Consider the following 15,546-nt stretch of genomic DNA (forward strand, 5'->3'; position numbering starts at 1 on the left):
TAATCTTTTTCACTTTTGAAAGCTCTCCAAATTCTAAATCTCCCTAAAATCTAAAATTAACGTCCCGTTTTACGTTGCCCGTAATAAAGCATCGAGTTTACCCATTTTTGCCACTTGGAACTGTCACGGGACTTGTTATCTTATGGCTCTTCTGTTAAAGTGGTGATTATCTTGCAGTGCCTCGGACGGTCTTGAAGGAGCGGTATGAGAGCGCTCCAGAAGAGGACGAAGTCGCTCACGATGCATCCGATCTCGAACACGAAGATGTTGGTAAGTGACTTTTGAATTTATACTCAGAATACTTATCTATAAAAGAAGAAGGCTGTTAATAGCTCCTTCGAATCCTTAAATGTTACTTAGTTACTAACTTACAAACTGCCTTTACCAAAAATCATTGGCTTAGAAAGATGTTTCTACGACCAAACCAATAAGAAAGTATTCGTTAGAGTAGTGTAAATTTTTTGCCACGTACTTTCTTGCACCGATTTGTGATGTAGGCATCCGCTAAGAAAGGATTTTGAACATTCAACCCCTAAAGGGGTGAAATAGAGGTTTGAAATTTGTGTAGTCCACGCAGACGTAAGTAGACTATTCGTAAGTACTTGTAAAAGTTTATACGAATAAAAAAGATTTTTATTTTTATTTTTAGACGATGTCATGAGCATAAACTAGTAATCTAAATATATAAAAGGAAAAGGTGACTAACCGACTGATTGACTGACTGACTGATCTATCAACGCACAGCTCAAATTACTAGACGGATCGGGATTCGGATTTGGCATGCAGATAGCTATTATGACGTAGGCGTCCGCTAAGAAAGGATTTTTGAAAATTTAACCCCTAAGGGGGTGAAATAGGGGTTTGAAATAATGTGTAGTCCACGCGGACGAAGTCGCGAGCATAAGCTAGTACATAATATGCGGAGTTATTTCGACCGTAATAAAATTCCTTTTTCTCTCTTGTTTGTCGCTTTTACACAGTGTTCATAATAATTACCCCCAGTACAATATTACCCTCCTAAGCTCTCATGATCTTTATGAAAGAAATATGAGGTCACGATATATACATCCCTTAATTACCCCCTCATTTCCAATTTTACTTTCTGGAAATTTTACCCAGAGCTTGTACGTTGAAGCGGAATGAAATATTTCTGAGAGGTGAAATTTTGCTCTCAACATCATATTATTTAAGCTCACATAATGTAGGGGCGCCATCTTTAAGTGATTAAAATCGGGACTTTTTAAAGTATGTAAGGCATTTTACATTATGACTCACATTATCTTAATGTAGATAACGGGTACATACCACGATTAATTTGGCGTTTTTATTTGTCAATATTTCATTTAAACTAGCAAGTATGTGGAATCCAGTAGTAGAATTATGCAAACCTACCTACCTACCTTTTAGCCCGGAAAAGCACAAAGAGTTCCCACGGGATTGTTAAAATCCTAAATCCACGTGGATGAAGTCTCGGGCATCATCTAGTTAGTAATAATTTAGTAACATATCGAGCATTGTAGAAAAATGCTGTAAAACCTAGATCTAGTATATCTTACTCCGTAAAACCAGCAAGTGTCTTTGGAAAAATAGTACTATTGGTAACCCTAACTGAGAAGGAAGTTTCATTAAAAATTCGAAATATAGGTTAGCTTATTTTCTTCTTATTATTATTTATGCCACTGTTTTAGCTGAGGCTTGGTAATTTTATAGCGCAAATTTTATACTTGTAATTTTTAGTTTTTCATTTTAAGAAGATGCATCCTACTCGAACGAACTCGTCAGTGCACATGACTGAAATATTTGCTATACTATTATTATTATGCCAATTCAATCCAATCCATCAGCCTGTATGCGTCCACTTCTGGACATAGGCCTTTCCAAGAGCGCGCCACCAAACACGGTCCTCTGCCTTCCTCATCCATCCGCTCCCCGCCATCTTCTTCAGGTTATTGGTCCAGCGGGCGGGCAGCGGGCAGTCGTCCCACACTGCGCTTACCGGTACGCGGCACTCCAGAACAGGTCTGCCCCATCCGCCGTTGGTTCTGCGAAGACATGACCTGCCCATTGCCACTTCAGCTCGCTAATCCTTTGAGCTATGTCAGTCGCTCTTGTTCTTCTGTCTTTGTTGGTCTTCTTTTTTATTAGGTTTCCGTACCTCAAAAGAAAAATTGGAACCCTTATAGGATCACTTTGTTGACTGTCTGTCTGTCTGTCTATAAATATCTATAAAATCTTTCCATTTCTATTCTAAAGGTTTGCTAGCGAGCGGTGACTGGTGTAATCATCCTTGAATCACAATTTAAACATTAAACTTATGTTTCGCTTTAATATAACTTTACAATTTGTATTCAGACTAATACATAAAATTAACATAAAATGCAGTCTTGTCATCTAACTTTATGAGGTTAGCAGTTCGCTAACTTCATAAAACAACCTCGCAAACAAAGGATGCGAAACGTTTATCATGAACCATACATCTACGAATTACTAACTTATTACATACTAGCTTATGCTCGCGACTTCGTCCGCGTGGACTTCACAAATTTCAAACCCCTATTTCATTCATATCGTTTCTTAGCAGATGCCTATGTCATAATAGCTATCTGCATGCCAAATGCCAGCCCAACCCATCCAGTAGTTTGAGCAGTGCTTTGATAGATCAGTCAGTCAGGACTTTGAATTTTATATATAGAAGAAGAAGACTAAGGAATTTTTAGTCTAATACAGCTTGGGCAATTTTTTTACCGCGCGTCAACGAAGTCGTGAAGAAGGAGCGTCAACAGATATAATCTGCATTTACCTACTCTTGGGGCTAAGAGATGACATTCCTATTATTCTGAGCCACAGTTCATAATTAACCCCAGCTTAACAATTTACGCTTCTAAGCTCTCATGATCCCTATGAAAGAGATATGAGGACGCCTGCATATACCTATTCATGCCATAAATACCTACTCTCTCCTAATTACACTCAGTGCAATTTTAATAGAGTTACTTAGAACGGTGACATAAATGCATCCAACATTTTTGGGATACAAAATCAAAGTGACAATTTATGTACCCTACTAATGTTTTTCATGTCACGAGCGAATATAAAAAGTATTTAGAGCACAAAATGACATTCTACACCATGTTTTAACTGAGTCTTTATCATTTTTTGTAACCGGTAGGGGATGCCTACCAGTGGCGTGCACAGGGTTTGAAGCTAGGGTAGGCATTATAGGTAGAATAGGTTTACTGGCAGGTCATAATGAAAATATGCATTGAGCTATTACAACTCGGGTAAGCAGTGCATTTATGCCTCTATAACCTGCACGCCACAGATGCCTACCTAATCAAGTAGGTCTAAATATATTTATTCTAAAACAATTTGAAATTCCACACATTTTTACACGGAACGTTTGTCATTCATTCGATTTTTCATTTTTGTAACCAGCAAGTGGATTTAAGGGCCAACGCAAACAAACGGGGAGGAGTAGGTGCAGTACAGTAAAGGCGAGTCTTTTTTGATAACAACTTAAACTAAACTTTGTATACAGTACGCAACAGACAGTGTACATCGACCTTTAGATAGATAGCAGATTTGTAGAGCATTGTCCCTGTCGCTGAGACCGACAAAACGTCATATAGGTATGAGTGACAGAGACGTTCTACAAAGGCGAAATGTCATTCTTAAGAACGATGCACATTACTTACTGCCGCGTTCTCTACTTTGACATACCCATTTGGAATTGGTGTAGGTACTGAGAACAAAACACGGAGGCCGCTCGCTGCGCTTGTACGTGACTGGTCTTGCCGCGCGCCAGCGCCTTTATGCCAAAGTAAATAAAGCTTAGTTTGACTTTTTACCGAGAAAAACGCCGCGCCTTGATTCTGCTAGTGTGTGTTAACCCTACAAGAGCTACTACAAGTTGAAATGCAGTTTTAACGACACGTATGTACATTTTAGAGTGTATTTAACCAAGTAGCTTTATATCAAACGCTTTCAACAGCGGAAGTCTGGGCGGAAGTGGCTGTACCAAACAAGCGTTGCCGTTCAAATAAAATGTCCCTACGAAATTTCAGGAATATTATTTACTAGATGATGCCCGCGACTTCGTCCGCGTGGATTTAGGTTTTTAAAAATTCTTTGGGAACTCTTCAAATTTCCGGGATAAAAAGTATGTCCTATGTCCTTCCCCGGGATGCAAGCTATCACTGTACCAAATTTCGTCAAAATCGGTTGAACGGTTGAGCCGTGAAAAGCTAGCAGTCAGACAGACAGACAGACTTTCGCATTTATAATATTAGTATGGATAAAAGGAATATTAAGTATATCCAAGGTTAGTATATAATTATCATAAAATCGTTATGATAGTTTTGTAAATATGTCTAGAATGTTTCCTTTAATTTCGTTGAGAATAAGAGTAGCTTATTTCAAATATAAAGAGAAAATTATCGTGATCATAACGTCGTCGCCAAAGATGCCAGATTATTACCTAACATTACAGTAAAAGTAAAATATAATAACGATACGTACTCGTTTGAACGTTCCCAGAACTGAGGATTATTCTCTAAAACTTCGTCGTCGAATTCGCCGTGGAAACCGCCATCGAAATCCTTTTTTATCCAGCAAGCTCATCTGCTAGACGTAGGTGTCTTTCTGCGGATTTCTTCTATCGACGCGCGACAGTTTTATTTACCGCTTGTGGCCAGAGAGCCTATGACTGATGAATTCTGCCTACCTATTGGTAGGGTGTCAACTTTTGGTGCGTCCATTCCAGGACCTTATGTATCGATCTTCTGAGCTTATGTCCCTTATCCATCGCCACTTCGTAGAGAACTCCAAGCATAATTCTCTTTATAGCATAAGTTTAAAATCCGAGCTTTCTTTCAGGCTACCATGTCTCTTTCTAACATATTGGACTCGTCGCTGCAAAGGCGAGGATGTTCATTTAGTGAATAGCATTGTTAGATAATCCTACCCTCGGAAAATCTTTTATTATCGAGACAAAATTACATTGTAAATCCTTGAAAGTTATAAATATTATCCTTACCTAACCTAACATTAATAAAAGAAAATGGTTGTCTATCCTATCATAATATTATTATGTAATCGTATATTATAATACATGATGCCCGCATTTGCGGAACAATGAAACGTGAAGTTGCGGTTAATTCAGAAAAAAAAATTAAAAGGCGTTCATTAAGAAATAATTCGTATTTTCAACTTTCAGAGTAAGATAACTATACCAAGTAGGGTATCATATGAAAGGGATTTACCTGTAAATTCTAAAACAGATTTTATAGTTTTTGATTTATCGTGCAAAATGTCGAAAAAATACGACTGAACCCTCGATGCGCGAGTCTGACTCGCACTTGGCCGGTTTTTAGAAGTTCCCTAACTGTCGTGAACTGCAATATTGTTTCGTGTCATGTGCGAGCTGTCATGGCGCAAGTGTAGAGCGGGCTTAAACTCTGATGAGGCTTGGAAACATCACAGTGGGCGAGCTTGGTAATATTTTTAAACCAATAAGGGATCATTATGAGATAAAACTTAAGCGTTTAATCTTCCGATATTGAGCCTCGCACATAAATAGACGTAGAGATATTTTATAACATAAGCTGAGCTATAAAGATTTTTTGGGTAAGCCTACGTAGTTTACGATCTGTTTTAGTCGAATGTTGTTATTTTATCGGATGATAAAACTATTTAAAATGTGTGTTTTCGTGATTTATTTTGTGTTCCTTGTTTGTATGTTTAGAAAATTTAAACACCGCAGTAACCATTTTAGAACATCTTATTTTTAGGGTTCCGTACCGCAAAAGGAAAAAAGGAACCCTTATAGGATCACTTCATTGTCTGTCTGTCTGTGTGCCAAGAAACCTATAGGGTACTTACCGTTGAGCTAGAATCATGAAATTCGGCACGTACATAGGCTGGTCTTCTAGCACACGTTAGTGTAAAAATCTGAAAACCGTGAATTTGTGGTCACATAACAAAAAAAATTAAAAATTGTTCATGAACAAACAATCAGTATTTTAAACTTTCAAAGAAAGATTACTTACTATACCAAGTGGGGAATATGAAAGGGTGTTACTTTTACATTCTAAAACAGATTTTTATTTATTTTTCTGCGTAATAGTTTTTCATTTATCAAGTACAAAACGTCGAAAAAATGCGACTGTAGTACGGAACCCTCGATGCTCGAGTCTGACTCGCACCTGGCTGGTTTTTCTTTTTTTATTCAGATAGGTACAAGTTAGCTCATGACAGCAATCTCACTTGGTGGTAGGTGATGATGTAGTCTATGATGGAAGCGGGCTAACCTGGAAGGGGTTTCTCAGTTTTTATTAAAACCATGCCCCTTTGGTTTCACGGCTTTGCAAGTAGAGTAGCGTGGTAACCAGCCACGGCCGAAGCCTCCCACCAAACCAGACCAGAAATTTAGAAATTATAAAATCCAATCCAGCAATCGAACCCGGGACCTCCCGCTAATAAGACCACAGCGCTTACCGCTGCGCCAGGGAGGTCGTCAAAACTTTGCAGCTAGTATTTACAGAGACCGTATACCTAGACTAAATAGGGCATACGATCCGCTTACGTGAACTCAAAATAACTTTCTTCAACACTCGGATTTCCTTCAAGAAAAAATAAGAAAATTCACTTTGAAACTTATTTTTCTCAGTTTTCTTTTGTTACTCCGTTGTTAAAATATTCCGTCCTATACTCCTCTAGTTACATAATAACAGCTGGCTAACAATAAGTCGGTATAGTTCGATCTTTGCCAATGAAAAATACCGTTAAAAAATAAAAGAAAGTTATTGTTTTTGTTAATATAGAATACTAGATTTCTTTTACGTTTTTTTGAGATCTGACTGAAAAGAAAACATTTCTTTAGATTTCGGTTCGCTTAACGGTTCGGTTGGAGTGTTGAGGTTGAAAAATATTTTGTTTTTCCAAAAGTATAATATCATGTTGAAATAATATAATATTGTTATTTTCTTATTATTGTTATATGAATTATACTGAGTTTTGAGAGAAGCTCTTCCAGTAAAGCTGCCAAATGGTATGGAGATACCCATACCATTTGGTACTTATATCAAATCATGATATGAAATAAAATCATAAGGCTTTTTTACCACAGACTACGTCTTAATAGTACCTTTCAGCCACAGATATATACCTACAGATATGCAACTAGCGTGGCTCCTGTAGTCCCTCTCGCTCAAGCAGAGGTACTTATTTGTGAAATGTTTTCGTTCTATTTTACGTTCGTTTCGAAATGAGAATTTCCATGATGTACGGATCTACGGCCTACAGTAACGAAACCAAGGTATGACAGACTGTGACCAAAGTAAGTTAAAAATGGAATACCTACGCAACAACAAGGTACTATCAAAAGCAGATTGCAATTTGCAACACAGATATTATGTCCAGATTTGCAACTAGCGTGGCCCCCTCAGTCCCTCTCGTTCAAGCAAATTTTCTTACTTGTGAAATGTCATTCCTTCTACACTTCACGTTGTTTGCCAAATACTCACGTACAAATACATTTTGGCAAACAAAAAAAAGTGGCCACGGTGATAAGGACAAAACATAATCAGTTTGTCACGTTCTAACAAGAACTTAAATGCATTTAGCTATCTCGCTCTAACAGTAAGTGTCACAATAGGGCTACTTCTTACAGTCCTTATTCTGAGGCCTACAGTAACGAAACCAAGGTATGACAGACTGACCAAAATAAGTTAAAAATGGAATACTACCTTCGCAACAACAAGGTACTATTAAAAGCAGATTGCAATAAACGTACCTAATACTTACAAATGAGGTAATACCTAATGCCCATTATTAAAGCATTACAGTCGGATACGGTCTATCGAATTTACTTAATCCCATCTTAATCTGGACTCGTGCAATTTGCTGGGGACTTGTTTGCAGAAGTCGGTTTCTTTACTTTCCCCGTGTAAAAACGGATTAAGTCCCCTTTGAAGGCGACTGGCGAGGAGCTTTCGTTGCGGTAATCTATTACTGGACGCTTAGTACGAGATTTTATGTCTCACCAACGTTGATAGTATTCGAGTGTCGAAAACCTTCCGCATTATAGTAAACTGGATCTTAACTGCCTTGTTTTAAAGCTCAATTTTGTCTACACATCTACAGCCAGCGCTCCCAGCGGAAACGTTGCGAAATTAAAATCAGTGGCATTGAATTTTTGACTTCAAGTCAAGGCTCTTTAAGTTCATTTTACTTTGACGGTATTGTGTTTCGATTCTCGAATTCTAGCAACGTTTGGTGAGACGTAAAATCTTATACTAGGCGTACCGATGTATTTTTACCTAACAATTTTGTCTTTCCGCTCGGGTATTATGTTGGGAAATCCGTTGGTTATGAAAAATCTACAAAGTTTTATTATAATGAAATAAACACGAGTTTTAAAACTTGTGTTTATTTATAGTTCTAGTTTAAGTTTTTTTAACAGTGTTTTAAATCTGAGCAAATCGAAGTTTGCTCTATAGATCTCTTTTTTATCTGATTTTAAGGGGCTTTTATAGCTGACCTATATGGCAGCCCCATCGTCACAAGCTAAACTAAAAACAAACTATAGTCAAATCTAAAACTATAACAATTTGAGAGAATCACTAACAAATTCATACACTTTCATTGTCGAAATACTCAAAGGTTTGTTTAAAATACAGTTTAAAATATCAATATTCATAAAATTTAAATTTAACTCACACGTTAATGTTTCTCTCAAATTGTGATTGCGAACACATTCGAACAACAGTAATTAGTGTGAGACATCATCTACTTTACCACGTACCTCACAATTGGGAGAATCCGACTCTATATATAGAGAACTCAACCTGAGTAATACTAATTTCAATGAGAGTTAATAATAATAATTGGCGACAACATGGTCAAGATAGTGGGACGGACTTGGAGAGACTGGTACGACTCGATACGGAGTAGCGTGCACATGACGTGGAGACCTATATATTGAATATAAAATAAAATATAATATAAAAATAAAACCTATATGTTGAACGATGCACGGAAATTTAGGACTAACTAAAAAAAGAGCAACTAGGTACCTACTGAGTTTCTTGCTGGCCCTTCTCAGTAAAATCTGCTTTCCAAACCGGTGGTAATCTTGACATAATATCATAAGTAATACATACCTACCCTACATGAAAAAATAAAACCGGCCAAGTGCGAGTCAGACTCGTGCACCGAGGGTTCTGTACTGCAGTCGTATTTTTTCCACAATTTGGCCCGATAAATTAAAAACTATTGTGCATAAAAATAAATAAAATCTGTTTTAGAATAATTTACAAGTAAAGCCCTTTCATATGATAACCCACTTGGTACATTATCTTACTTCGAAAATTGAAAATACTAATTATTAGTTCATGACCACAATTTAATTTTATTTGTGTGATGTAACCACAAATTCACGGTTTTCAGATTTCTTCCCGAATGTCAGCTATAAGACCTACCTACTGGCCAAATTTCATGATTCTAGGTCAAAGGGAAGTACTCTGTAGGTTTCTTGACAGACAGACAGACAACGAAGTGATCCTATAAGGATTCCGTTTTTCCTTTTGAGGTACGGAACCTTAAAAAGGACATTGCTTTATTTAAATGTTTGTTCCAGATGAGACCAATGATCGGTGGTGGGGCGAGTCAGCACCACCCGCGCCCGCTGTCGCCGCTGTACCACCACAGCGACCTTCGGTAGTCACCAACATCACCAGAGAGGAAGCCTCACCTACACCACCGAGACAGCATGTTCCTAATGAAGGTATACTTTACTATAAGTTCATACTTACCTACGGCTGCGTACTGTAAAGAACTCTAATCCCAGTACAGTGGATCTAACCCTAGTTTATATAAAAACTAGCGACCCGCCCCGGCTTCGTATGGGTGCAATGTAGATACTTATGTGATGTCATTGAGGTGTTTTGCCTCGGAAACTCTCAAATGAGAGGATTTTTTCCGACCTAATTCAAATTATTTCAATTTCCCTAGGGATCTCTAATTTTTTGAGAATTAATCTATAGCTATAAACTTTCCTCTTGAATCACTCTATCTATTGGTGAAAACCGCATTAAAATCCGTTGCGTAGTTTAAAAGATCTACGCGTTCATACATACATACATACATACATACAGACGCGGGAAGCGACTTTATTTTATACTATGTAGAGATCATTCAACATACAGTACGCGGCAGAAAGTAATGTACATCGACCTTTAGAAGCAGATAGCAGATTTGTAAAGCGTTGTCACTGTCGTTGAGACCGACAAAACGTCATATAGGTATGAGTGACAGAGACAAATAAATAAATAAATAAATAAATAACCTTTTATTTGGGACCATAGCGCACAGTACAAAACAGAACAACACCAGACAAACGTACATAAACAAAACAAAAAAAACACAACAAAAAACAGAGCATGAAGACAAAAAGATCACAAATACTTAACTAATACGTACGGCTTTCCATGCATTTCAACCGAGAAAACAATCGCACTTACTTAGCTCCTATAGATAGTGTACGACTGTACGTGTATAGAGGCGGCGATTTTCCCAGCCGAATTGCATGGAATTACAGTAAAATTAATCTAAAATAAAATAAAATAAATGTCTGACATAAACCCGAATGCGTGTCTGTGGCGCATAGCTGTCCCAAAAAAGGGAATTGCCTCAGCGTAATGCTGTAGTAGTGTATGTGGGTACACTACCTCAGCGCTGTTTTTCAGGCATCCCCTGAAAAATTCCGCTCGACGTCCCGGACCGGTCCGGGTTTCATAATTTATCTGTGCGATTGACCCCTCGGCGTTAAATTGACATACTAATATCTATGGATGGGCGAAAAATTGTCTGAAACTGAGTATTTTTCTCGGTCGGTGGTCTGGCATAGTAACTAATACTTACTTAGTAAACTAACTGACTTTTTATTCAAAAAACAAGGCTTATGACGAGTCCCCCACGGTGTGCGCTCTACAAAACCGAAATGTCATTCTAAAGGCCGATGTACATTACTTTCGGCCGCGTACTGTAATTAAATCTTTTTTAAAATTCACCACTGAAGACCAAGCATATTTGCGCAAAAAATTTTTCGTGCTCCCATGTGATCCCATGTAACTTCACAAAAAGATCACGTAGCGAAATTTGGGTCGTGGCTATCATGGTATACGACCACAACGTATTTTGGCAATAAAGAAAAGCCATGACGCCTAAGTGGCACAGTGATTTGCGAATATAGGTCTTACAGTTTTCGATCTTTAAGCGTAACATATCCAATTCAATGCCGAACCCACTATGTGTATACCCTCGCGTCACGTGTCCACGAGGAGGCAGTGTTTACCCCTATAAAGCCGCAAAACACGGTCGGTAATTTTGGTTTACGGCACATAAAGCTTTCGTAACCAAAACTCGGACGGACGGCTTTGTTTTAAATATTCCAAGTAACTATATAGGACGAGGTTATTTTTAATAAAACTTGCAGTTGCCGGCGACTTTGTCCGCATCATTATCATTCCGGTGCGAGGTCGCCATTCAGCTTCGCAACCCGTTAAGCTATGTCGGTTTCTCTAGTTCTCCTACGGATCTCCTTTTCTGATTCGATCACGTAGGTTGTAGAGAAACTCCAAGCATAGCTCTCTCCATCGCCCGCTGAGTGACGCTGAGCTTTCTTATGAGGCGCATAGTTAGCGACCAAGCACTGAGGAATTTTGGAATTTTGTCCGCATACAATTTCTTGTTTGCGATTAGATTGAAAAAAAATCCCGCCTGTAAAAGGCCTCACTTATTTATTTATGATTTATTTATTCATTTGCTTTCATGGTTACATGAAGCCCCGTTAGGGCATTGCAAAGTTAGGTACATTAACAATACATACATGCTAAATATATAATTATTATACAATTACATGCAAACTACGTGTTACATTATTTTATAATAGATTTTATCATGTAATTATATAGGGCATTCATTTGAATCGAAATTATTTTTATTTATTGATCGCACTAATTAATTAAGTTTGTTATAATGTCAATTAGTTTCTTCTTTGTTAATAATTTAGTAATATTAAGTAGGTACAAGTATGTTAATATAAAATAGTTTCGATTATCAGTAAGAATGTCATATTAAACTTAAATTAACAGGTTATAGTAAGTACAACATAGTCTGAAGCATGGATTTAGAAGTAATAATTCTTATAACTTACATAAGTATTAGTAGGTATTTAAAAATTCTTTGGTCTAAAGTCTAAACATACAAATAGGATATGCAAATATAGTGTCGGTCGTGCAATTGAGGTCATGTATTAAATAGGTAGGTATGATTAGTTTTGCAGTAATTCGTCTATCTCATAGAAACTATTCTGTATGAGCCATTGTTTGAGTTTACGCTTAAAGGTCCTATCGTTATTTTCGTCTGTAATATATTTAGGAATTTTGTTATATATGTGAGTTGTTCTGTATAACGGGCCGCGACTAGAGATTTGTAATTTATAGGTGGGGTATACTAGTTTATTTTGCAAACGTGTGCTTCTTCCGTGTTTCTTTGTGTTTTCGGTAGTTTTGTATAAACTGTTATGCTTTCTGACAAACATAGCCGTCTCCATTATATATATTGAGGGTACGGTTAGAATTTTTTTGTTTAGGAAGTGCGGTCTACAGCTTTCGCGTGGTTTTATGTTGACTAGGATACGGATACATTTTTTCTGCAGGATGAAGATATCCTGTGCGTTGGTACTCTCCCCCCAGAGGATTATCCCATATCGGATCCAAGAATATGCGTATGCATAGTACGCGGAAAGAGCAGTTTCGTAATTTGTATTTGCTTTCAGTATGCTGAGAGCATATACAAATCGCGAAAGCTTAACGCTTAGGTTGTGAACATGGCTCTTCCAGTCCAGGTGAGTATCGATCGTTAGACCGAGAAGAGTAAAGTAACTTAATCACTCAGTCCGATCATAAGAGTTTTTATCAAATGGTATGGAACCTTATGCCATTATGGACGAGATACGTACCTACAGCTTTTATACCTAGTTACTTTTATTCAATCTTCCTCCTCTTTAAGGTAGAATTTTGTAAAATGCTTTCTTAGGTGCTTCATAAGCCCTAAAAGAAGCCTTAGAAATTTTTTAACTTGACAAGTTACACTCAGGCCTCACATAATAGGTAAAGGAACTGAAGCGTAATAACTAACTTAGCAGAAAGGGTGGATTAAATTCCTAGATGAAATAGAAATAGATTCGAATATCGGGTATTAGCCTCTCATCGGACCCACTGATACAATCTTATCGCTCAGTTAGAGGGGAAAATAGGATGTTATAATAAAATTAAGGATTATCCTACTATTTCTTTCAAGTAGAGAAAACTTTATTTTACTCTAGCATTGGTTACATTACATTTCATTTTAGTATTCAGTTAGATGTAATTTAAAAACCTGTGAACTGCTCTCACATAAAAGAAAATCAGTACCCATATTATAAAATATGTGAAAGTGTGTTTGTTTGTTGGTTTGTCCTTCAATCGCGTCGCAACGGAGCAACGGATTGACGTGATTTTTTGCATGGGTATAGTTAGAGACCTGAAGAGTGACATAGACAACTTTTTATCCCGGAAAATTAAGAAGTTCCCACGGGATTTTTAAAAACTGAAATCCACGCGTACGAAGTCATGGGCATCAGCAAGTGATGAATAATAATCTGCCACAATTAATATATTCTTCATAGAATAAATCTAGCTTGCTGAACAGGAACGATTCAATTTAGGGACGAATTGCATAAAACAAGTAGGTTGTAGCTGTTTATCTTAAAAATTCAAACAGATGCCGGCGACTTCGTTCGCGTGGATCTAGGTTTTTAAAATTCCCGTGGCAACTCTTTGACTTTCCGGAATAAAATATGCCTATGTCACTCTCCAGGTCTTTAACAGTTAAAGACCTGGAGAGTGACATAGGCATCGACAAAGGATCGACATTTTTTTTTTCAAGGGTATAGTTACAATACCAATCAATCCAATCATATCATAAATAATCATAATACATGCAAAAATCATGTCGATCTGTTGCTCCGTTGCGACGTGATTGAAGGACAAACCAACAAACAAACACACTTTCGCATTTATAATATGGGTAATAGTGATGTCCCATTCGGTGTCAAATGAATATAAACCCCAACAAACAATAGTGCCCAAACTATGTTTTCGCATTTTTCCATAGCGCTCGTTTTGTAAATGTATTGAAAAATTAAAATGACAGTACTTATTTTATTTGTCAACAGATCAATTCGACATTATGTACGTCTACATCATCGCTGGGACGGCTGGTCTCTGTGTACTGTGCATCATAATCGGCGTCACAAAGTGTTTGTTGCACAAACACACTGACGACCAACCGAAAGGACCAGACGTATCAGCCTCTACGGACATTCCTAATGGCTTCAACGACAGCATATCAGAAGTCGATAACGATATAAACATCACCAGTCTCTCCGGACCGGTTGACACCGTAGACTCTAGCCTGAAGCAGGAAATGCAAATTCAAAGTATGGTAACGAACTTGAGCCCAAAAATCAATCGATACGTCGGTCGACCAGTGCCTAATACGTATCCACATGTCAGCACGAACATGTACGGGCAGGTGGCTGAATTCCCTGTTGAAATGCCTCTGCGAACTATGCCTCACGGTACGTTAGGACGCGGTGTTGCGGTTAAAACCTTACCTAGAATCCATATGCAAACGGAATCGGACCCTAATGCTAGGAGTTTATATCGATATTCCAACGCCCAATACTACTTCGGGTGACAACAAGACAGTGGACAGTGCTCGGACGTATCGAGGACTTACTGTTTCTAGTTGCGTCGTAGTGAAAGGAACTATGTGTTGTCCTACTTTTAAATACAGAAACTGTGATATTAATTGAAACTTTCCTATTGTACTGCAATCTGTTTTTTCATTCTATTGACGGGGGAAGCGCTGTGTATTTTATTCGAAGCCGGGAAATAAAAGTCGAATGTTTTTTATTGTTATTTCTCTCGATTCGTTGCAATAAAAACTCTTCGGAGAATAACTGATATTATTAATAGCACCTACCCTATGGTAGGTGCTATTTTTTTATACAGTAAAATTTAAAAATTAAACTTTAAAAAGTAAAACTTTGTTACTATGGTTTCATGACAATCCTAAAACCTATTTGGAAAATCGAACAACTTAATAAAGGTAAACGGGCACTTTAGTGTGGAAACAACACCCGCGGCGGCGGACATAAGCGAAATGAACAGTACCTATAATAACAGTATTATAGTCCATATAAAATGACTCCTCACGCGCCATTTTAACTCTATGGGTCAACTGTCATGTCAAAAGTACGGTTCACCTTAAAAATAAGGTCTAAAATCGTACGTTTGAAATGAAACTTGACATAGGTACATAAATAGTTAAAATGGCGGGTGAGGCGTTAAATTTTACGCGTTATATTTAAATACGGTTTTGATCTATACTGACATAAGTCGCATTGTTGTAGGTCATAGGAATCATGAAAAATTTGCC

The 15,546-nt window shown here is 37.6% G+C and overlaps 1 protein-coding gene across 2 annotated transcripts in view; it reads left to right on the top strand.

Moving 5' to 3' along the window:
- Nucleotides 1-15,017, top strand: part of LOC117987577 (uncharacterized) — an 80,339-nt gene extending 65,322 nt beyond the window's left edge. For both annotated transcript variants that reach the window (XM_034974603.2, XM_069502691.1), the window contains exons 7-9: nt 178-270; nt 9,638-9,784; nt 14,279-15,017. In XM_034974603.2, the coding sequence (XP_034830494.1) occupies nt 178-270; nt 9,638-9,784; nt 14,279-14,802 (764 nt within the window). In that variant the 3' untranslated portion in view covers nt 14,803-15,017. The remainder of the gene's footprint in view (nt 1-177; nt 271-9,637; nt 9,785-14,278) is intronic.
- Nucleotides 15,018-15,546: the final 529 nt, after the last annotated feature.

Source organism: Maniola hyperantus, chromosome 13 (assembly GCF_902806685.2).
Source record: "Maniola hyperantus chromosome 13, iAphHyp1.2, whole genome shotgun sequence".
NCBI classification, from domain to species: Eukaryota; Metazoa; Arthropoda; class Insecta; order Lepidoptera; family Nymphalidae; genus Maniola; species Maniola hyperantus.